The 25,058-nt window shown below is 36.0% G+C and overlaps 1 protein-coding gene across 2 annotated transcripts in view; it reads right to left on the bottom strand.

Annotated features, from left to right (window-relative positions):
* FIG4 (FIG4 phosphoinositide 5-phosphatase) overlaps positions 1 to 25,058 on the bottom strand; it is a 64,504-nt gene that overhangs the window by 2,748 nt on the left and 36,698 nt on the right. The window contains exons 17-23 of one of the 2 annotated variants that reach the window (XM_084514214.1): positions 23,626 to 23,684; positions 23,178 to 23,325; positions 22,237 to 22,320; positions 19,670 to 19,865; positions 16,348 to 16,430; positions 11,153 to 11,242; positions 1,456 to 1,610 (exon numbers count right to left, since the gene is read on the bottom strand). In XM_084514214.1, coding sequence (XP_084370340.1) covers positions 1,586 to 1,610; positions 11,153 to 11,242; positions 16,348 to 16,430; positions 19,670 to 19,865; positions 22,237 to 22,320; positions 23,178 to 23,325; positions 23,626 to 23,684 — 685 coding nt within the window. In that variant the 3' untranslated portion in view covers positions 1,456 to 1,585. Of the gene's footprint in view, positions 1 to 1,455; positions 1,611 to 11,152; positions 11,243 to 16,347; positions 16,431 to 19,669; positions 19,866 to 22,236; positions 22,321 to 23,177; positions 23,326 to 23,625; positions 23,685 to 25,058 lie in introns of those variants that run through there. The other variant, XM_084514213.1, reaches the window with a different exon arrangement.

Raw genomic sequence — 25,058 nt, 5'->3', positions numbered from 1 at the left:
TATGAAATTACAGCTGCAACTTCCTATCAAAGCCAATTATTTCCGAAGGCGAACATTAACCAGCCCAAATGCAAGGAAGATTCACATATATTAGCATCATTGCCATACTGCACAGAAACCACAGTCATAACTCACTATCTGGGTGCTCTTCAAGAAACAAGAAGTTACTTCTGTGTGAATAACCTCCTATTTTAGAGAGAAAAAACAGTGAATGGTGCTTTTGAAGAATTGGGGCACTCAAATGATGGCACAGCTCTTCTATAAATGAAGCACAGCAACGTTCTTCTAGTTGTGCTATGACCAGGAAATAATGTTTGCAAGGTCAACTTGGAAAAAGCCCCACTTATTCCCAGTCCACTGGAAGAGAAGTTTGAAGAAAAACTTCCAGTACAACAGCCAGCGGGTATCAGCCATTCAAAACTACCCAGCATTTATACTGTAATAGCAACCATCTGATTTCCAGAGATGTAAAATAACGAGGCTGCCTCTGAATTAAAACTTAGTCAAAACTGATAATGCCAGAGTAAAGAAAACAATCCAACAAAGAAACAAACAAACAGAATGCAGAACTGACTTCTCTTTCAAATCTCCATCACATAGATTTTACGTTTGTGTTTAAGAGATAAAAAATTAAATTTCTGGCAAGAGATTAGGCCACATCAACATATTTTTCTGTTTGCAAAAGCAGAACACACTTTACTACTTACAGTTTGTCAGATAGCAAAAGTTAAAGGTTACCTATTTATTACATCTTGAATTGTTATGATAACATGGTCTAACATTACTAGTATTTTTTATAACTTAAATAGAAATACCACCACTTATTTGAAATATAGTTTGAAGGAATGAAGTTACAGGAAAAAAACTCAAAACCTTTGATTTTAAACAAGACGGGACTACAACAGAAGTTTCCTTTCAAGCCCTTCTGACCACCTCCTCGAACTAATCAAGTAATTTGTATTATACTCCCTTTCTATGAAATACAATAAATTGACTAGCAATATGAACTAGTTTTATGAAAGAGTGAAATACAACTGCATAGATTTAATATAATAATGCAAAAAAAAAAATAAAATAATATCGTCAGGGAACTGAAGACAAACATTGGACTTGCAAAAGGTTTATACACATAAGCCATGATACTCCCTGATTTTACTGAGTTCTTACCAAGTATAGTGCAAATTTAAAACATGTACAGTTGTGCTTTCTCTCTTGGGACTATGCTGAATGGCACAGAATATTGATTGTTTAGTTGTTACAACTACAGCATCCAAACAGAATATGACATTTAACTGAAAATCCAGCCTTTCCCGACTATTATTCAATGAAAGGTGCCTTAGAGGATACTGCACTCTTCATCTACACATCTTAAAACCTGTAGTATTTATGTAATGCAATTCTAAGCGCACTGCACAGCTTTCATCGGAGAGGTCAGCATCTCATCTTACTGTCACTTCTGGACCACTACTCCTCAGAGCTACAGACGTTACATCAAAAACTGTCCTACTACAGTCCTACTGCATAAGGAAGAACAGACAGAAGAAGCAATGCTGCCCTTAATGGTTTTCTCCTCTTTCTCTTCTTTTCACTGTATGCTTCTCCCAGGATCTCTGCAAGGTAAAGGGGAAGTCATTCAAACACACGTCCCTCAGATCTAAACACCAGGGAAGAAGAGTGAAGTGTGGAAAATGACACCTCTAATTCTTCTTTGTTACTCTTACTTATTGTACACAGAGTTTGTTGTAAGGAAAATCGGTCAGTGCATTTCCAGTCTGGACTGCTCTTCCCAAAAATAATCGATGCATCAGCTCCAGCCCCAAATTTCCACTGAAGCAAATCATGGAAACGTGCTTATTCCAGGCTACAACCAGCTAATTTTCAGCAACGTAACAAGAAACTGCTCTGACTTATATTGGACTTTAATAGTTATGTGGGATGGTTGCAATTTAGTGTCTTAGTGACACCACTGTTGGCTGCAAAAGTAGCTGTACTAAAAATGAACCAGGACAGCTCTCTCTTTTTAGGCACTCAACTGCACTACATGTACAATGCACATTTCTGTTGGATCTTTAAAACAGGAGAACATATGAGCTGGCCAGTGCCAGCTCACAGCTAATTGAACTTGGCTCTGGGCTCACATCATCTATACCATAACCATACTTCACCAGTTGGTCTAGTATTACTATAGTAAAGCTTGTATTAAAAATTCCTGCTCTGCTCCATGTTCTCTGTATAAAATGTATTTTATCTGAGTGGAGGAAAGGGGAGGAAGTTTTATCCTAGGTATCTTAGCAACATTGCAGTGCATTCAAAAAGGTGAATGCAGTGTTTTAAAATCAAAATGTAATTGTCCATTCTTTACAATTTAGTTACCAAATGCTGATCAATTCAATCATAAATTTGGTAGAAACTTTAAAATGCAAAGTTGTGTGGACAATTCCATTAGATGCTGCAATGTCTGATAAGTTAGATTTTACACGTACTGTAATCGGAATAAAAATTTAGTGTAAACAGGGTAAAAAGGATTGTGCACAAAAGGCAGCACACTGTTACTGCCATAATAAGTATTAAAATTATTCCTTAAATCACTAACTTCTGAGGCATTAGATATTATAAAGTGATTACAATGTAAATTCTGAGAAGTAATGCCTCTTATAGGAGGAATTACAACAAGTATTTCTTCATGAGCCAATCACGAGTTCCCAAGCAGATAAAATTCTGACCCAATTTTGAATACTGCAATTTAGTTTTGTTCAGCTATGATTATCACAGCTGAGAAAACACTCTAAAATCTATTTCTACTCTTAGAATAGGAGAGAGAGAATAAGCATTCACTTTTAAGAGGCAAAGATGAAAAAAAAAAATTACTAGTTGCTGGTACTGTGGCTGGTAATTTCTGAGAAAATATAGCCACTGCATATTGCTCAGGTCTGTGTTATGCAGCTCTTGGTGTTGAATGTTAGTATTTTTTGCAAGTTTCTCCAAGCTCTGATTTTTGGAGCAACTTGTTTCTATGCAATGTTATGTTTCAATGCTGATAGACATCGTATTAGTTTCCCTAAGGGATCAGGAATCTGTGGAGGAACAGATCTACTCTTGGTCTTAGGGCAAAAGATGTTACTCTGAAAGATGTAATGCTTGAAACATAAACCTAACTTAAACATAAACATTACTGCAAGTAAGATAAGACTCCGGTCCTTCCACAGTTGTACTTGTTTTAGAACCTGTATAAAAACCCCTTGTCTATGCAAAGTAAAATGTTTTCATGTTAAATGACATGAAAAATATTACAAATCGTACATTTTCAAATCTTACAATACTGTAATGTTCTGTCAAACTACAAATTGAAGGGCAGAATTCTCTGCAGGTGTTTTACAGATGTTCTAGGAAGCCTGGTCAAAGTACTCATCCCTACAAGCAATACAGGAAAAAAAAAAAAAAAAAGAAAAAAAAAAAGACAAAACCTATCACCAACAATGTCAGTTATAAAGTCACTGGTCATCCGTAGAGTTTGTCTGAATATCTAAGATCAGTTTGCTAGGTTGCATCACAGAAACATTTGTCTGTTCTAGAATTAAACATGCGTAGCTAAAGAATTTGCAAAAAAAATGAAGTTTTACTGCACAGAATGAATTCTTGTTCTTCCTTATTTTAAATTGTACTGTGATTCCTGTAGAGGCTTCTTAATCTCAGAATTCTGTTGTACTACACTGGAATGTAAACTAATAATAAAATGTGTATTTTGATGCTTTTCTTGAACAACACAAAGCTCTTATTTCAAAAGAGTTGAAACTTGTGTAGATTTCACCCTCTGCTATTACACTCTCACCAAATCAGCGTTTTGTTTTATTTTTCATTAATAAACTGTATGAACAACATTGTGGGAATTCAACTTTTCTTTCTATTTTTTTCCCAGAGTGGCTGTTTCTTCTAAGCCTCACTAACATATTCTTCCAGTTGATTAGAACACACTGATGTGGGTGTTTTTCAGTATTAGTACCAAACACTAGTCCATCTATATTTATATCTAAGTGCTTGTAAAGTAGACTGCTTTTCAAAGCACCCACAGCTTCTGCAGATATTTACCTAGTTTAAAGCATTCAAGCTGAACCTCTAGCAATGGCATTTAACACCAGAACACTGTGATAACTTAACAATATCATTATCTAGCACCGAAAGGTGATACCTCCTCAAATGTAGCTGGCCTGCTTAGTCTGCTAGAAACTGAGCATTATTAAGCAAAACCAAAACATAACAAAACCCACTACACTAATTTGATTTTTTTTCTCTTTATTGAATTGTTTCTAAAGACACGACATTTCTGAAGCACTTGTGAGTCAAAGTAACTTCCTTAGACTTCATGAAACTTGGACAACAAAGTGTATTTTGAGCATTTAGTTTCTTAAATCTCTATTTTCAACATGCTAAAAATGTTTTGAGAGAACTTCAGTTTCATGCATGCCAGGTTTGATTAATAACCCCACAAGAAACAATGGGCACAAACTGAAACACAGGAAGTTCCATCTAAATATGAGGGGGCACTGCTTTACTGTGAGGGTGACAGAGCACTAGCACAGATTGCCCAGAGAGGTTGTGGGGTCTCCTTCTCTGGAGATACTCAAAACCTGCCTGGATGCTATCCTGAGCAATGTGCTCTAGGTGATCCTTCTTGGCAGGGGCGTTGGACTAGAGGATCTTCAGAGGTCCCTTCCAACCTCAGCCATTCTGTGATATTAAACTGGAGATGTTTATGGAGTGGTTGTATTATCCAGTCATTTAATTAAAGGCATTTATCTAACATTACTCATGTAAAAATCTAATCTGATAAATAGGTTTAATAACAGTAGAGGCGCAAAGAACAGCATGTTATTTAGGACTAGGCTATCATATATCCCTGAGAGATCTGTATTTCTATGTCCTCCCAATGAAAATTACACAGACAGGAATGCAAACTCCATGTCCTGAATGACAGCACCCTTGAAATGCGAAGAATTAGAGCAGTTACTTTCATCCCACTTGTGACCAGGCTTCATGGTGTTATCATCCCACTAAGAGTAGTATTGTCTCTACAGTAAAAGATATGGTTATAGCAAACATACAGTTATAGCTTCAGTTTCAGCAAAGATGTTCACACTTTGAAGAAGTGGTGCATGGACGGCTTAGCTCACAAGTACAGCAGTCACCAGAAAGCCACTAGATTAGTTCTCCTCAAGTCCTAAAGAGTATCTGAAGAAGGAGACAAAGCATACTCTATTGCCTTGTTTGAATCCTAAGTAAATAGATCTGACCTACAAAACTCTGGCAAATCTAGTTGCTTGTTTGTTTGTTTCCCATAAATGATATCCCCTTAAATTGCTTGCTGAGCTTTTGAAAGAGTCTTCAACATTTTTTTCCTTCCTTTGGCACCATTCCCTACATACAACAAAATTTCAATCAGTCTTCAGGAGGGGAGTGGACTGAAAAATAGGAAACCTCCTCTGTCCATTAGCATATACTACTGCAAGTTGTTTCTTGAAGAACTGACCAGTAGCAAAACCTAGACAGCATCCAGGTCCCTAAGGAACCACCTGAAACTAACAGCATGCACAGTTTTAAAGGTTAGAGAAAAAAAAAGACCCTCTTTTCAGTTATACATCCAAATGAGGATTTTACAATCCAAGTTAGAAGCAGCTTCTCTAAAGTGCAGACAAGGAATTTGAGAGAAGGTTACAACACTTGATACAGAAGGGTGATCTCTGAGGCAAGATCATTTTTTTAAAGTAGGGATGATTTATGCTGACCACACTAATTCAAAATTTAAAGATTCAATCAATACAGAGGAACCAGGAGATAGGACAGGACAAAACAAGGCAGCTACCCAAAGAACTCACTCATGCACACTCCAAAAAAAACAACAAAAAAAAAAAAAAAAAAAAAAAAAAAGGGAGAGGAGAGAGGAGGTGGCCACTGAAAGGGACCTAGACAAGCTTGAGAAGTGAGCCCATGTGAACTCAATGAGGTTCAGCAAATCCAAGAACAAGGTGCCGCACCTGGGTCAGAGCAATCCCAGACAGGAGATTAAGGGGGCTTAAAAAGGGGCTTAAAGGGGGCTTATAAAAAAGATGGTGAGCAACTTTTTTGCACGGGCAGATAGCAATAGGATAAGGAAAAACTGTTTTAAACTAAAAGAGGGGAGGATTTCGATTAGATGTTAGGAGGAAATTTCTTATTCAGAGGGGTGGTGGGGCACTGGCACAGGTTGCCCAGAGAAGCTGCGGATGCCCCATCCCTGGAAGTGTTCCAGTTCAGGTTGGATGGGCCCTGGGCAACCTGGTCTGGTGAGGGGCATCCCTGCCCATGGCAGGGGGTTGCAACTAGATGATCTTTAAGGTCCCTTCCAACCCAAGCCATTCTGTGATTCTGTATGACAACTAGAACCAAAATCTGAATGATTTTGGAGCACCACACCAGAGACTCACTATTAGATGTTGTCTCAGCAGCTCATTCTGCACATTCAAAATAAAAGGAGGAAATAATCTAGTTAATAAACGAAACGCTGTGAGAGAAAGGGCATGATCCCTGGTTCATGATAGTACATCTTGTACTACAGGAGTGAAAAGACTGTAGCTCTTACTGAAGTTATAGGAAATGCTCATTATTTTATATGATCAGTGCTTATAATGGAACCATCTAGTGTAATTATTTCCAATATAAAAGAGAACAATATATTACTCCTCAATGAATGCTATACTCAAATGCATAGGGGAAAATACTATCTTTTGACTTATGCAGTAAGTCTACTAATAATTAGGCAAATGATAAGGAAGTTATTGAAGATGACATTACCTTAATGTAATCAGGATATGAGCTTATAATTTCTAAAAAGTTACTTGTTGACTAATTAATTATGAATGTGCTTTACTTTGGCCTTTGTTCCCACAGTTGTGTCAAGAAACCATTTAGATATTTAGCAAAGGGTTCATGTAAAAAATATACTAACCATTCTTCAGATCCCTTATTCATTTACTTCTGCCTTTCAACATAAAGACTGCCCCCCCAAGAACTCCTCAAGAACTCCTGAGATTTAAAAACATAGCAAGATGACACACTCAATAACAACTGTTTGTTCTGTGCAGTTATATGGAAGTGATGCCACGTCTACTTAGCAAATTTAACATGATTTTTTTTTCTAATCCTCCCAGAAAGAGACATTATATGAACAAATTCATATGGAACTACTGAAAGAACAAGACAATTGCTCTAAACAGAGGTAACCAGCTCTCAAAAGTAACAGCTTTCAAAAGTAGCTAGGGCTGTAAAACACTCCATTAGAATTACAAAATGTTCTGCTGTATTTTTACTTTAATATTTTGAAGTGGTATTATCAGATTAAAAATACTCCAGTAAAACATTCAGTAAGTTAACAGAAATTGAAAATTACGCATTGAACTTCAAGAGAATTTTGAAAGCACGGACTACAAGATACATCTTTGAAGAAGGTCCATTTTCTAAAGATTTAAGGAGAACACAGCTCTGAACCTTACTGCAGGTATCACTGAATTATTCTCCTACTTGAGCTTCACCAGTGCCCTGCATAACAAAATAGGATAGTAGATGTATATGGATTAATTAAAGTTGGTGTAAGCATTGTTGCTGTATTGCATAGGCCACAATGTACAGAGGCACTGAAAACACTTTGTACCCTGATGTATGCAACCAGCTAGCTGCTCTTCATTAAAGCATATCTACACTCTTCTCCAGAAGTGCTACAGTGAATCAAAACACTCAATTCCTTGTTCAAGAGGAAATCAAATTTCTAGCACTCCTAGATTATTTTTATCACACTGCAGGGAGTACTAGGAAACTAGGTACAGGTGCATGGTGTCAGCCAACAGCAATTATACCCCGGTACTCAACAAAGTCTTTCTTCAGATACACCATAATACATTGTACTAAAAGAATCACGTTTGTCCTTGTTCAAGGGTCCATTTTTTGCTTCTAATCTATACTTGCAGTTTCTAAATTTAGGCCAGAAGCTTCTTTCTTCATTATTTCTACAGTGCATATTCACGTTCATAAATGTGCTAATAAAATGTGCTCTACGAAATCAATTTGCCCCTTAACAGTATATATAATATCTAATCTACTGGTTCAAAACACATACCTTCGGTAATAGTAAATTAAGAAATATTTATATTGGCTTTATGTAGTTGATACATACAAGTGGCCACAGGATTTAAGGCTGTGAGATTTTACAATCTAAAAAGGAGATAAATACAAGATTTTCTTGAAAAATGTGGGAATGACATTGATGCAAAAGTTAATCATGCATAAGACATTTATATAACTGTATTCTATCTCACTGCTGATAAGAAACCAAAGTTTTAGACTGAGTACTTCATTTTACTATAAAATGACTGGAGTTTAATTGTATTTTTATCTGCAATGAACTACTGGAGAATGAACTTTTTTTTTCCATTTTAAAATGTACCTAACACCATTTTTTTCGATATCTTGAAGAACTACTGGAGACATAAGGGAACATACAGCCCAACACAATGCAAGATGTGCCTCAGCTGCTGGTACTGAAAACTCTCTCTCAGCCTAATCTTGAGCTTAATATGTTTATACTATTTTATGTCTAAAAGGTTGCTATTCTCCAAGGAAATTTCTGGTTCAGAGCAACAATTCAAATATTAGCACATAGGAAGAAAGCTTCAGTGTTCCAGAATTGAACAACATGCTTTAAAAGAATGGCTACATCTATGACTTTTCTTGAAAGAACATTCTGTTGCCATCTAAACAGTACTTCAAAGTTTTTAAGAAGTTGCAAAACAAAAGATTAAGGTTTTTTTTTTTTTTTTTTTTTTTTTTTTAAGCTGTACAAACATAGACTTTCAGGAAAACAAACAAACAAACAAAGCCAACTACCAGCTATAAAATACCCTGTTTCCTCTCAGATCTGCACAGAAGAACAAATTATGTAGAGTTGGCAGAGAAAGATGAGCTGTATGATTTTAGTAGGAGGAGTGACAGGAGGCACAGATTTGCATGCTCTATGACTTTGACACTTTCACAATACAGATATGCAAGGAAATTACACTTGAGAAAAGAATAAAAAGAATGTCTGACTCCACCCATCTGCCATCACAATTATATGCATGGATTCTTTTTATTGTGTTCGTTTTACAGCAGTGGAGCATGGGGAACAATTTACTCTAAGTTAAGGGGTCTAGAAAGGAATCATAGAATGGCTCGGGTTGGAAAGGACCTTAAAAACCATCCAGTCCCAACCTCCTGCCATGAGCAGGGACGCCACCCACTAGGTCAGGTTGCTCAGGGCCTCGTCCAAGTTGGTCTTGAAGACCGCCAGGGATGGGGCATCCCAACCTGAATGATCGTCTCCTTCAACTGTCAAAAACACACTGGGAGATTTTGCAGTTACACAAACAGAATCACCGTTGTTCAAAGCAAAAATATTCCTATTGTTATGAAATGATTTCTTAATAACTGTTTCCTTTCAAAACACTCTGAGTTGTTCCTTCATGTTTAAAAACAATTTTACAGTTTGCCAACCTAGCTTACTATTTTAATACCCATCAGATATAATTCATTATAAAACTACAGACATGTTCACCTACAAAGTGTAAGCTTATTAATGATGAACAAGGCACAGTGGTGCCATCAATTTAAGTATATATAATATCAAGTGACTAAGAACTGATATTAGGTAGTATTTATCTTACACACAATAATAGATCTGTTCCATGGTATCCTGCTCCCTCATTAGACACCCCCAGTCTTTAGTCCTGCTCAGGCAAGAGCCATGTTCAGGCTTTCCCCACTTCATCAGCACACAGGGAATGGACTACAGGGAGTGCAGGAATCAAAGCTGAGGTGTCTGTGCATCAGTGGATTGCTGTAGAGGTCTGTAGTCCTATGGAGTGGCAGTGCTGTCAGGCAAGAGATCAGGTACCCAGAAACACAAGCAAGTAAAAGCCTGCCCTGGTGAAACTTTAAGCAGCCTACAGTACAGGGAGATTTCAACTGGGAAGTTAGGAACTGATCATCTAAATGTCACGACCTGCATCAATAATAGTATGATTCCCGAAAAACATCATGATCCAATGTTTTTAGTATTAAGAAAAGATTCAGATGATCTGTCCTGGCACTAGAGGACATTCTTGTACAGTGATAATCAATTCATAATCATAAACAGTTACATTTCCTATCTCAGTATAAATTAAATAGATACACCTATTATAGCTTTATTTTTCAGCTTAAGTGAAAATTAAAAAAAAAATACATAGAAGTTACTCCAAATATCCCTACAGAGTGATACTCCTACCATCCTACCTCAATTGCCTGGCTCTGTTGAATACGGTCCTTGTGTGAATCTTTTGGGATTAAAGTATTCAAGCAGTCTTTTTTTGACAGGAAGAATTTTGAGCTTGATTTTCCCTTTCCTGAGGAAAATGTCGTCGATTTTAATTGTTCAAATAACATTTATGCAGACTCAACATGCTCTTTTGTTGAAATGCACTGCATACTGATTTAAGCTAGCAGATCCTCTGATTTCAGTGACACAGATAGGTGTCAAGTGCACAAAACAAAGCAGGAATCCATTCCCCCTTTACCTGACTCTCCCTAGCACTGGACCGTCCACCAGAAAAATAAAAATAGAAAAATATCCCATTTGACCTCCCAAGACTCCTTAAATGCACATTAAAATAAACGCAGGGCATTTGTAGCTTTCTTAGAACAAATAAACCAAAGGTTATGGCACATTAAACTCTGAATTGCAATTTTGAAAGTTTTTTATGAAGCGAATGTATGTCAACCAACCTCTTTCAAGCTACCTTTTTCAAAAGCAATTGTATACCCAAACACATACTCAATAACTTCAGCATTTTATGTAGTGATAAATCATGAATGCTAAGAATTTAGAATGCAAAAATCTTGACACAACAAAACCTAAAAAATAAACAAGTTAAAAAACAACAATAAAAATGCACTTTTTAAGTTCCAAGGGAGAAGTATGAACCTGGTTCTTCATGCTATGCAATGAATCCTCAACAGAAGTATGGCTCTATAACATCATATTTACCTGACAATTTTTTAGGTCTAATAACAAAAGTAACTACAAATAGGCTAAAAGAAAAAGAATACTTACAAATTTATAACTCTATCCAAGTGGAGTTTTGAACAAAACTGCTGGCTGCTCTTGTCTGGTTTATGTTGACTCTGTCCCAGCTGAACAAATCTGGGAAAAACAGTAGAGTACATTGGAGAAAATGAATGAACTATCTCCCAAAAACCTCAACAGATGAAAGAAAGTAACACAAACAATAAGTCTTTAAGTAAAAATATGCAAGTCACTGACGCAAACATGCCCCTGTGGTAAATACGAGAGAGTTAAAACCTCACAACAGGTGCATGTGAATACTCAGCAGCTTCTTTTAGCTTGAAAAAAGTTTGCCTGTTAAATTAATAATCACATAGGAATTCAAGGAGCAGAAACAGGCCTCTGCTCCTACAAAACAGCCCGCAACAGCCACCTCCTATGTCTTCTTCAAAGCAATCAGTCAGTTGGGTAACCTACGGTAAAAGTCAACACAAGAGACAAAGTCCCTCAAGAAGTTTCAGATTTAAGTCAGCCCTCAGACAAACTCAACCTAGTCCATTCAGGTGAAATGGTGGCAGTCCAGTTCACAAGCAAAACCTTTTGGGAGAATTTCTCCATCTCCATGTCTCCATGTGTTTGCTGGAAGACACCGAAGACGTAAAATACTTTAGCTTTTTTTTTTTTTTGTCTTTTTTTTTTTTTTCCCTCTTGGTAATCAATTGGAAGGAAATAGAGAAAAAAAAAAATTAATTCCTAGTCTAATAAGACAAGTCAAAGGGTTTCAAATATATGGGTGTGTACTTAACTCAATTTGTTCACTCTCTAAAACTGTGCTACTGAAGATAGAAGTAAATGTTAGTTGCAATCTTAATTCAGTTTTCTAAGGCAGAGTTTGTTTTTAAATAGTAAAATCCCATTTAACTTAAAAATAAGCTTATTGCTCTATTTCAGAAATATTTACTTCATTTTCATAGGGGGCAGTGCAAAAAGTGCAAAAGTAATTCTTCACAGTGCAAAAGCAATTACAAGGAATAGTACCCAGAAGACAATGGAATAATACATTCCTGAACAACTGATGGTGTTGTTTTTTTTTCTGTTCCATTCAGATTCTATACTTTAGAAATAAAAACACCAGAAAACTGCAACATGAGATTTCTAGATAGGAGAATTAGCAGAGGAAATAAAGATCTTCTTAAATATCTTCTAGTGCAGGAGCCTGCTACTGAACCAAAGAGAAAAAAATGTTTGTTTGAAAACAAATACAGGCAAACTAAAGGTGTATTTTCATTAATTGCTTCAAATTATCCAATATTCTGAAACATACAAGGCCCAAATTAATACAAGTAAGTTACCAGACTTCAGTAAGATACAATGCACAGCTGATCTGCAGTATAAACCTTCAATTTGTTTCTATTTTGATGAGAATTAACACAAATTGTATCATGAAAATGCACTGAACAGATTCAAATTATTCTTCATTTGCATATATACTTTGTATGTATCAGTTAACATAAAGTAACTTATCCTGAGGTACTTTATATCTGTGAGTCCTCAAGAGAGTAATAACCTGATGATGCTAACAAAGACAAAAATATGCAACATGTCCAACAATGTCAAGTAGAGCCAGGATCTTCTATCTCCATTTCCATTATTATAATAATAGAAGAAGATTTGAAGCAAGAACTATAATCATACTGTGAAATAAATTGCAGCTATTCTCAAATGATGTACATTATAATAAAGGATGCACGTAAAATCTATACTTTCCGCATAAATCAGCGCATCAGGCCATAAATAGCCCTATGTCATGTTAGACAAAAGAGGTAAGAGTCTGTAACTGTTGTATTTTTAAAATCTGCGTTCCTTGAGGGAAATTAAATGAATGCAAGCTTTTTTTTGGTCTTGAACAGGATATGAACGGGGAGCTTCAAAGCCCCCATGAAGTTTACAGTATTATTCTAACAATATGAATGTTTTTCCAGCCTGAAAAATTGTAAAATGTTCATCTGCATAAAGTAGCTTGCAGTAGACAACAAACAGCACTGGCAGCATTGGGTTTATGTGCAAGGTTTTGGTAGCAGGGGGCTGCAGGGGTGGCCTCTGTGAGCAGAGCCCAGCAGCTGCCCCAGGTCAAATCAGAGCCAGCTCCAGACGGCTCCAAAAGGGACCTGCTGCTGGCCAGAGCTGAGCCAGGGACAGATGCTGGTTGGGCCTCTGGAAGGGATGTCTGAAGAAAGAGGAAAAAAACCTGCTGTACAACAGCAGCTGGGAGAGCAAGGAGTGAGAAGCAGCCCTGCAAATGCCCAGGGCAGTGCAGCAGAAGGGCAGGAGGTGCTCCAGGCAGGCAGCAGCAGTTCCCCTGCGGCCTGTGGAGAGGCCCCTGGTGGAGCAGGCTGTCCCCCTGCAGCCCATGGGTCCCACATGGAGCAGATCTCCACACTGCAGCCCGTGGAGGAGTCCCTGGGGGAGCAGCAGGGGCAGAAAGTGACCGTGAAGGAGCGGTGGAGATGCAGCTGACCACAGCCCCCATTCCCCATTCCCCTGCACTACTCGGGGGAAAAGAGGTAGACAGGAGTGAATGGGAGGGAAGGTGTTTTTAGTTTGCTCCAGTGTGTTCTTAGCAATATGCAATAAATTACACAAATCTCCCTATGCTGAGTGTTTTACCTATGAGGGTAACTGTGGAGTGATCTCCCTGTCCTTATCTCAGTCCAGGAGTCCTTTTCATCATGTTTTCTCCTCTTGCTCTTCTGAGGAGGGAGCGTGAAACAGTGGTGTGGTGATGCACTGCCAGCCGTCAGTGTGAAAACACCACACTGGGCCATTTCCAAAATAACTGCAACTAACTTATATAGCAAAGGATACTTGGCAAATTGGCACCCATCTTCTAGTGATTAAGGAACTGAAGTTAGAGATATCAAGTTAAAAACTTCATCAGAGGTAATGAGAAACATTCTCCTCAGCCTGTTTCAAGTGAGCCATCTTCAAATTACACCGTATATAAAAAATAGCTAGAAATGGGAATTCCAAAGCACAGAAGAGTGCAAGAGAAGTACATGTAGCTACCCCTAAACAAAAGTTAACAGAAAAATAGTTTTTAAATAAAAAGAAAATTACTGTTTTTTTCCTTAAAATGTTTAAGAGGATAATTAACAGCCAGGATTAATGAACTAAGACATAACATATCATCAAACCAAATAAGATCAAAGTGAATTAGAACATCCATCACAAATTAAAGATGATTCAAATACTAGATAGTCACTGCTATTACACATTAGAAAACAAATGCACACAAGCTCATTTCAATTTGCATGCCTCACAAGTGTTCACTTCAGTATACACACAATGTTTTTCTGAGATGACGTGTAGTTTTCTTGAACTCTTTTCAAACCCCATTAATTCTACAGTCAAGCAGGTGTTTGAAACACGGGTTTGTTAAGCTAATATAATTGATTTGCACTCCTGGTGTCTTGCATAAGCAATTGCTCTCTTGGCAACAGCATTCCAAGCCTTTAGGAAGTTGGAGGGTCTTCAATTTGCCTTCAGATTTCTCCAACTGACCTCTGGTACTGAATTCCCATTATTCTGGCTAGTTTTCAAAGAGAAAGACTGCCACTCAGGAAATGATGTCCTTAACCAGGGAGTTGTATAAGTAACTTTTCAGTTCAATTCTAGTTTCAGTTCATCTGCAACTGAAACTATTCTAGTGAAACTATTCTGTGATATTGAGGAATGAATGTGAGAATAGCTTAAATACACATTTTTTAAACAATGGCATCACACAACTAGTGCCCTATATGGGGATATGATGATTCAGAAACAAGTGTTCCTGATACAATAGGAGTCTTTCCCTTTTGTTGGAGCAGCATATTTTTTAAATTTGCTCATTGCTCTGTGGGAGCTGGCAGTTCATGACTCCTGCAGGAGTGGTAACAACTGTCTTATACAGGACGAAAGTCCAAGTTACCCTTGAAATAAAAGCAGAAGTTTTTGTAGCTGCTACAATTTAGTCAGAGCTGGGAGGTGACACCTTGATGTTTGCACACCAGCTCTTACCACCAGCCGCTCACAGTAAGCCAGCAGCTCCTGAGAAGCAACTGCACATGCTGTGCAGCATGCTGCCTCCCATTGTAGCAGTTTACAACAAAGTGCAGGAACTGAGTGGGAACTTGCTGGACCACCTGAGGAGCTGTATTCTGTCTTGCAATATGCTGTACCTTACTCTCATTTCCTGCATGTATGGTTCGGGTTCGTGAGACCAATTATTACAAACAAGTGGCAGCATGATGCAGTTCAAAACGAAGTATGTAAGAGCACATTATTACACACACTACATTTCATGCTGTGCATATGTATTTATAAACACAAGCACATGTAATCCCACACACCACATATATTTGTGTGCTGTTATTTCATGCAACTTTGGTAATGCCAACAGCCAAAGTCTCTTCTGTCCTCTACTGAAATTTACAGTAGAAATACCTGTCACCTGAATATCCATGCCCCTAGAAGTGTGCTGCTACCCACTTCCTCCTACTATTTTGTCAACTTTACTATCCAGAGCCTATACCAGATTTAGTAATGGCCTCAAAGTCTCCCTATAAAATACACTATTTTGTACTTCAAGCTTAATAGTCAAGATATTTCAATAAAAAAATTTTGCTATTAGTCAGGAAAACATTTTTCTTTAAGCATCAAAAGTCACACAACTATTTACATTCAGGTAAAATGTAACAGTTAACACATACCTCTATGAATAAGGTACGTTTTTTAAACAAAAAAACCCTTCCATTCATTTGTATGCATGTTTATAGAAAAGACTATTTCAATTATGATCAATCTGCATTAGTGTAATACAGTATTTGGAAAAAAAAAAAAAAAAGAAAAAAAAAAACAGGAAAAAATCACAGACTACATAGTTTAGAACCATGAAACCACTCCTAATATGGAATTTGCTTATTAATTCCTAGGAATGTATTAAGTGATGGTCATTTCTATCAAAGTATATTTCATTTGATTTAAGTTCCAAATTTTGCATGTGGAGATACATGCATTACTTCCACAGAATTTAGAGTTGACACAGACCATCTGAAAATGGTTTGATTTTAAAAAGTAGAACAGTGTTTGGATACATCCAAATATGCCTAAAATTTATAATTTAAATAAGCTTCAAAGAAGCCCTTTTGACAAGCTTTATTTAACTAACTTATCTCTTAATGATTACAGCTGGAAACTTATCTCACCTTGTGTATATTGTGAGATCATCTTCTGAAGGAACATCTGAAAGATTAACTCCATACACATCTTTGGTGGACTGAACTACATTCTGGAACATAATAAGAACAAAGATTCAGACCAAGGATACTGTAACAACATCCAAACACAGAATTGCTTTCAAAGAGTTATTTCTAAATCTGAAAATAGTTTTATAAGTTCTGGCAAAACCAAACAAGTTTTTCATATACATAGTAACATTAGGAAGTTTTCTTTAAATAAAAATCATTTAGTAAAAAAATTCTTCAAGACATTTGTTCATCAAGAAAGTATATACATCAGATAACAATCAGGAAAATAATTTATATTTATAGGGCATATAAAGTTGTACGTATTAAATTCTGTTCTGTGTTGAGATTTAACAAAGCAAAAAACATGTTAGTTTGGAACTTGCTTTCACATTTCCTTCTGTCAATTCTGAAATAATTACAACCTTCAGTAAAATAGAAAACTATTTTTATTTTATAAGTTACACAATCACGTCAGTCAGCTATAATAAGGAGCCAATGCACATACAGTACTTAGTATGTCAGTGTTAAACTAAGGGGTTACTGATAAGGCACATGCAATTGCAAGAGTGTCAACTATAAAAATAGGTAGCTTTCTTTTAGTTCAAAAAGATCTGAAGTGAAAGGAGCTCTTCAGAAAGGTATGTCCTGATCAGAAGAATAAAAGATTTTTATTATTAACTTCTGGGAAATATGAATAGGAAGGAACTAGCTGGTTCCACATCCCCCCACCCCCGGCTATACAATTCTCTGCTTTACAATTGCTGATGTAAAAAAGTACCAAAATTCAAATCCCTGACCAAACATCCAATTGTTCTGCAATAACTGTATATACTCAAAAACGCACCTAAAAATATAAGCTTACAGATATAAACTCCTTCACACACAGCAGTGCCACATGCTGCTGCTTTTCTCCCAAACTTCTCATATTTTTGAACACTATTAAACAAAATCCATTTTCCACAAATGAGAAAACAGTAAAGTGCAGACTGACACTGGCTAGAGTGTTAGCATATTGTCAATTTAACTAACAGAGACACATAACAGAGTATTTGTAAGCTTATGCTTTTAAGTGCAGTCTTCATTGAAGTTTCTTCTTCTAATTTAAGCTTAACTGAAAAGTATATCTGGAATATTTTTATGATTTACCAGTTCTAGAAAATAGACACTTATTTAATCAATTAGATAGGCTATCATTTTTCACTGTTGTTTTGCTTCTTGTTAGGTTATTAACAGCCATCAAGCTTTGAAACCCTGCATTTATAGGTCTTCTTTTAAAACTTTTTAACTACAAGTGTTGAAACAACAAATAATTGCCACTGCCAGAAGAGTAATTTCAAAACTTTTCTTAAAAAGCCTGTATTTGATGTTCTGCTTAGCCTAGTAATGGAAAAACAACTCTTCCCAAGCTAAATGAAGATTAGCTGGTGAATATATTAAAATCTAATGGGTAACAGTCTTTAAGATTACTAATTTATGTTTGACTTCTGAACAAAAAGCTTCCATAAACATTATGCCTTAAAAAATAATGCGTCTAATACAGGCTTTGTACTTTTGAAGAGAATAAACAAATTTACAATAGCAGGCACAGACATTAATGATAAGCCAAGTTAATTGCTAACACAGCCTAGCAGAATAGGTAATCCTGATGAAAATTAGCAATGCAATTTATGACTAAAATTTGATGCATGAAAAGGTGCAATAAAATGGAAAGTATGTCTTCATGTGCATTAACAAAAATCAGAATATTTCACCCAATTGTAAGCTATTAATATTCAATACTAACTTAAATCATATTTTGTGTTTACATGCACTGTTCATTTAAACATCTTTAATATCTAAAAAAATGTATCTTAGGTCTCAGTGTTGAAGTGTGCTTAATACACAGATGGAAAATCTGTAGTGAAATATATTGTGTAAGTGTTCAATGGTAAGAATCATAAAGAAAATAGGATTGGATTTCTGATAAAAAACAAAAACTCTAAAAATAACCTGAATTGCTGGAAAAGTATTTAACAGTTAATACAAATTCTCCAAAATTAATATCACACAACTTCATAGTTATTTTATTGCAAAAAACTTTGCTGAAGTTTGGAAGAAAGTGTTATACAGAAGGGTGAAAATCTACCGTAGGGTAAAGACTGATTGGAATAAAAATTTGAATTGTAGCAGAAAAACAAGCAGGTTTATTCTCTGTTGCCTGTCAGGTACTACATCTTATACTGACGAAGGTCACGAATACTGAAGTTTCTACAAAAGCAGTAACATACACAAGTAGAACATGATAACCATTTAAATTAGCTGTGACTTGGAAGAAATACACGTGTTTTTAAGACATTTTCAGTGGTACCCAAAATAGGTATTTATTAAAAAGAATTTGGAGAAATGTTACATGAATTTGTAAAATTGGTATTTGCATAATACTTCATACAAATTAGTGTAAATTAGCACTAAAGGGATTCCAACAGAATTGGAGTTATGCTAGCAAAAAAAAAAAAAAAAGGCATTAAAGGATTAATAACCCATAGCAGAGAATACACGTTCTTTTTATATGACTCTGCATGCACAATCGCACCTATTATCCTGCCACTGTCTTTAACCTTGGAGTTAATGGTCAGCATTAACTCCAATTAACCAATGTGACAAAATGATAACAGTCATTTTTAGAAGTAGTTTTGTTCTATTGTTTTTGACAATTCAGAGAACTTCATTAGGAAACAATTTAAAACTCCACAGATAAATCGGGGTGAAATTTAGTCAGATTGAACATTAATTTACAGTAATATCCACATGAGCAAGTACCATCACTCAAAAGGAGGCGATTTCTAAATGAAAGAGGTGGTCTGAGGTCTCAGGACCTCAGATCTGTACCAAAATGTGAGCTAAAGCGTAGTAAGGGATGATGATCAAAAGTATACTACTGCTTTGAACTACCAAATTAACATAGATATATTTTAGACACGGTATTATGGACTACACCTGACCTGAGTCCATTTCAAATGCCATAGGTTTTAAACATTATTTTCCATTCTTTATGTATGTTATTTTCCACTTGAAGCTGTGTGAAATGTGTGGTGTAATTGAAGACTCTTATATGAAACTGAAAATAGCAAAGTTTTATAGCCAGCGTGGCTAATACTGGAAACGTTTTTCTCTTAATTTCTGTGTTTTACTTCTGATTGTTCTGTAATATTTACTGTTTACAAAAACTTTTTTTTTTTTAATGGAAATGTGAACTTGAAGTTCATGGTTAGCTTTTTTGCCCACCACAATGATTTCTTACCTCTGTGATTTTTGTGTTATCTCCTGTATCAGTCACCTTTACTGGAGTAGAGCGCTGAGAAACAGCTCCTTCATCTTCTTTGTCTGTCCCGGAATCATCTTCAGAACTACTCGACACTGCCTCCTCGCTTGGGGGTGGCGGAGCACTAGCAGCAGTTTTGCGCTGCAGCACAGTTTCTTCTCGATTACTTTTGTTCCTATGAAAGGCAGTGTGTATTTATGAAATCAGAAAGCTATTAATAGCAAGTACTTCAAACTCCTCATTTTGATTACTACCTTACAGGAGGAAAAGAGAAGTTCTATCCGCTGGAGCAACTTGCTGCTCACGTTTTGAATCCCATGATTGATTTGATTTTCACCATTCTCTTGTTACTCCAGAACATCTAAAGAGATCTCACTGGATTAAGCCAGCTTTTCCTCAGCAATTCTCTGGCTCTCTTTTTAAATGTTTCCTCCATATTGTCATATTAATATATATATATACACACACACACACAAGAATTCATTGAGACATAAGATGTTTGATTTTATTCTGGGAAAAAGTTTCACTTGCTGATGAATATTAACCAGTTCACTAACTTTCTTATTCTCAGGTCCCAAATCTTCCGGGAGAAGGCCAACATCTAACTGTGCTAGGGGACCACAACACTAACAGACGAAAACAGATTATCAAATCCTCCAGAAATGTCATAATAAATCAGAAGATGCTGAAAAAATGCAAAGCAAAGAGACCACATCTAGCGGCCATATAAAACAAAAAATAGAACTTCACTTATTCTGGAGAAAGTCATTATGAAGAAGTTATCTAGACATGAGTACGTAATTATTTTCCTTTTTCTACAGAGCTGGCCATGAGCCAAGTACCAGCATCTACCAAAACAATCTGACTATCTGACAATGAAGAGGTTGAAAAAATTAGTGAGAAAAGAGAAGTAAAACTTGGTTGTGGCAAAGCTAACGATTCAGGATTGTAACACTCAGCTACAAACTCTTCTACTGAGAATGACAGATTGCTGTCAGGCAGAAATTTCATAGCATTTCCCTAAATGGAAAAGTTGGGGAATATGAAATTGTAGTAATAGAAAGAGCAGAGATATAGAACTACATCCAAAATGTACAACCTTGAAAGCGCTGAGGAACTCATCTCACTGGCAGGATTCTGTTCTCAAAACATCTTGCTGCCTGCTTGGACTATGCTGGAGAAGTTTATACCCTCAAAAGGGCATTGCAGGACAAACTGCTAGACTTTTTTTCTGGAAGCTGCCTGAAAGACCTGTAGACTAGAAAGTTGCTAAGAAATAATAGGAATAACTCACTGTTGCATGCATTGTTGCATTTAGAAATAAAATCTCTTTCCCATCTAAAGGGCTAAATATCTCTAAAGTAAGGCGGAAGGCTGAAGCCACATTTTACGCCAGGACATTAGCAAATGCATGGAAAGCCTTATGAGAAATACCCAGGGATCATGGCTCTGATCCAGCTATCTATCTTGTAACAATCCCTCAAAGTCAGAGTGGAGAGCCTGAAGCAAAGCACTTGAGAAAGATATAAAATGGTTAAGTATTTCATAGTATAGCTGGACAGAAGTTAGTCCAAAATATGACACTATACCAAAGGAGAAGAATAAAGTTTTTTTTCAAAAGCACACAAACAGGCACAGTTCTTAGAAGAGGTAAATTGTATAGCTATCAAACAGTCTTTCTGCTTATTCCCAGGGAATATTACCTGTATGAAATCAGGTTCTGCTAGTGATAAGCATAGACTGCTCAACATTTATGGACAGTGAGTCTCTCACGGTCAAGGCATAACAGATGTTATTTATGAGACAGTCAAATTTTATAGCTTGTAACAGAACGCAAAGTTTTCAGAAGAACTTACAACACTGTGACGGCACAGGTTTAGTCACTACTGATAAAGTGTTTCCTTAATATGAGGTATCTAAGAGAGAATGAAGTGGTTCCAGAAGAGTCCCACAGCCCTTATGTGATTTGGCAGATCAAACGCAATGATGGAATAAATGAAGTAACGATGCGAGACCAGAATGCAAAAGCAGCTACATGAAACATTCATTTGTCCCAGTAACTATTGTATAACTGTTTTATATAATTTTATATAAGTATTTTCCTGTAACATTTTTACTTTTTTGATCAAAAACTATGCTGAAATAGTCAGTTACTGCTGTTTCAGGATATGTTCTATTTATACAAAATTTACTTGTAAGGCAACAATGATATATGGTCCATCTACAATAGTGAATACAAAGTTGGCACAAGTACCAAGAGATGATCAAACTTTAACAAGTTCTGTATCTTCATTCTAGAAAAAATTACCTTATGAGTTTCACTTAAATAGAAAAGATTAAACAATCTGAATAAAATATTCCCAGCATCAAATACAAATCATGAATTAGATATGATTTTCAAAGCATACACTTCTACAGTATACCATCAATGATTTTTTATTTCTCACGTCACAGAGAATATACTACACAAACACACAGTGTTTATATATTTGCATTACAATTTCACTATTATTGAACCAGAACAAAATTTTCTATTTCTAACTTACCCCAGCACTGATTTTCCAGTTTCATCGGGTTTACGAACAGTAAATGGGCTTGGATCAATCCCCATATTCTTAGGCATAAAATCCCTGGCAAAAGAGAAAAGAAAACCTCACCATAAGCAAAATTGAACACACACACACACACACACAAAAAATAAATCTGGAAGAACTACTTCTAACATTTACCTTTGCATTAAATATATATATATATATATATATATATATATATGCATGAAAAGAACTTTATCATTACAAGTTAAGGTCATGTGCATATAAAACCCCTACTACATATTTAAAAAGTTTTCCATAGCATCATTTGGTCTCATGAAACAGCTACAAACATTACCACTTGCCAAGGAGGCTAGAGCAATGGCATACTCCTGTACTGATGAAGCCCTGTGACTCACATACATTGTTTTCAAAATGCTGCCAACACTGAAATTGGGTCAAAAAGCTACATGAAGCATAATCTGCCTGGAAATCATTAGCTAAAGCGTGATTAAGATTATGCTTAGAATATCCATCTGGTTGCTGCCAACAAAAAAATTACCAAGCCAGCTCTGAGAACCTGGTGAACTAAAAAAAGTAATAAAGTAAAATGCAAGCAGAACAATTAAAAAACAATTGCTTTGAAGGTAGCCTCCATGATCGAATGAGTCCACAGAGAAAACCCATTTCTCAGCCTACAAATGCCCTTATATTACATACTCCATAGTGGAAAATAATTGTAAATTTAAGTGCTATCTTAACAGAATTTTTCAGCACTAATTTTCCATTTTAGTATTATGGTTTAGTTTCTAAGAATTGGCTAAATTTGAAGATTCAGAAAAAATCTAGCCTGTTACCTTGCTTTAAGCAAATTAATCAAATGCATCATTCATTCACTATGAATGAATTCAAATTTTCAGTTCAAGATTTATACTCCCAGAACATCCCAAATATACCGTGTAGAATTGGTCATTGCCAAGCAGAAGGTCTCATCAAAGCTGCTCAACTCATATGGCCGAAAAAACTCATTATGGATATCAATTTCCTCTTCGTACTTGTGGAATTTCTTCACTGTCAACTTGCGTCTGTTTTCAGCACATGTCACTGGGGAAAAGAAAAAAAAAATACTCTTTTACTAACAGTTACTGACTCTACAAAAATCTAGGTAAACAGTAGCCCATTTATGTATCCACCCTACCAGGCATTTTTCTAGAGTCTTATTCCCTCTAAGACAAGAAAATATGAAGGAAATGCAAAGCACATCTTTCATAAATACGCGTTATCAACCACCATAATTTGATTTCCCTTCATGATGACAATTCCTCATAAGATATCCTCCACAGTATCCCAGAGAAATAAGACACTGTATGTCTACAGTAGGGAAAGATCAAATACAGTTCATACCTTCATCAAAAGGAAGAGGTAAATGCTTCAGCACATCAGTGGTCCACCAGTAAGTATAGCTGTACAGGAAATACAGTCAGAATTGATACAGAAGATCTCATCTTGCATCCAATCTAAGGATTTGCACTTAACAGTTACCTAACCATACAGTCTCATTGGTAAACGTTGCCTTATAATCAAGTGGAAGGAAGTAAAGAATTATCCTTGGATAGATGCTCTCAACAGGCCCCTACTCTACAACTTTGCTCAGAGGACATGAAATTTAAACACATGAAGCCTGAACACCTGAAACACAGGTATGGGGAGCAGAGTGGTTTTGTTCCACTGAACAAAGTACATCTGCCCTACCTATGGGACTGAAAATTAAGCTTCTATGACATATAGAAGGTATATGGAGAAATCAATTAAGAATATGCAAAGCCATGCAATAAGCATACTTTACATGTATATTTTCTGTTCTTATTTAAAAAAAAAAATAATAAAGTAAATATTCCCACCCCACCACCATTTGTTATTTAGATCACAAGATTTAGGAAAACAGTATGAGGAAATGAAGGTAAATGAAAATAAATAAATAAAACCAGAAGATTTTCAAAGCAACTGACTTGTACATGTAGAAATAAATTTTAATATGACACTTCTCTCAAGTCTAAGAATTATATGTTAGCATAACTAATAGCAAAAAAAAAACCACACATGGCCTGCTGGAAGCTTATTCAATATTTCTGAAAAGAACAAAAACAACAACAACAAAAACCAAAGGAAACAGCATTCCTAAAATAAAGCATGTTTTATCTTTTATATTTACATATTTTGATTTTCTCTTCTCAAACATACTTCAAAAATTTCTCTAAATTACTCTGACAATTTCTATTATTTCATTACTTTGAAGGAAAATATATTTACATATCTTCATTGATTTTATTTCAAATACATGTGTATTCATGATGCTAAGGGCTGTATTATCAGGGTATTATATAGCGGTTATCTCCTCCTGATGTCAATGTAGCTATCTGGAGCACAAGCAATGGGTGTATTCCCATACCCAGGGAGAGGTTTGTCAGTGGGACTTCACAAATGGTGTAAAACAGGTAGGGCAATGTATTTCAGTTCCAACAACTGTGAATGTCCTAAGCAGAAAAGACTGAGTTACATCTGACAGTCCCATCTCTTCATCTCTTGATAAAGTATTATATCAGGCCATGCTAGCAAGCCAGTTTTTTCAGTGCCTTCAGAATCTGTGTAGACATATCCAAGTCTTGTTGCTTGCACAAATGACAAGTAAAAATTTTAAGTAAAATTTTTTACTTAAAAATGTACTTAAATTAAGTAAAAAAGACAAAAGAAAATCTTCTTTTCCATCTTCACTGTCCTTTCATGTGAGTCACAAATTATACAAAAGTAATAATGAAAGTCATTATGAAATCTTTTTT

The sequence above is a fragment of the Aythya ferina genome (genome assembly GCF_964211825.1).
Source record: "Aythya ferina genome assembly, chromosome: 3".
Lineage (NCBI taxonomy): Eukaryota > Metazoa > Chordata > Aves > Anseriformes > Anatidae > Aythya > Aythya ferina.
This window is presented reverse-complemented; position numbering and strand designations above follow the sequence as displayed.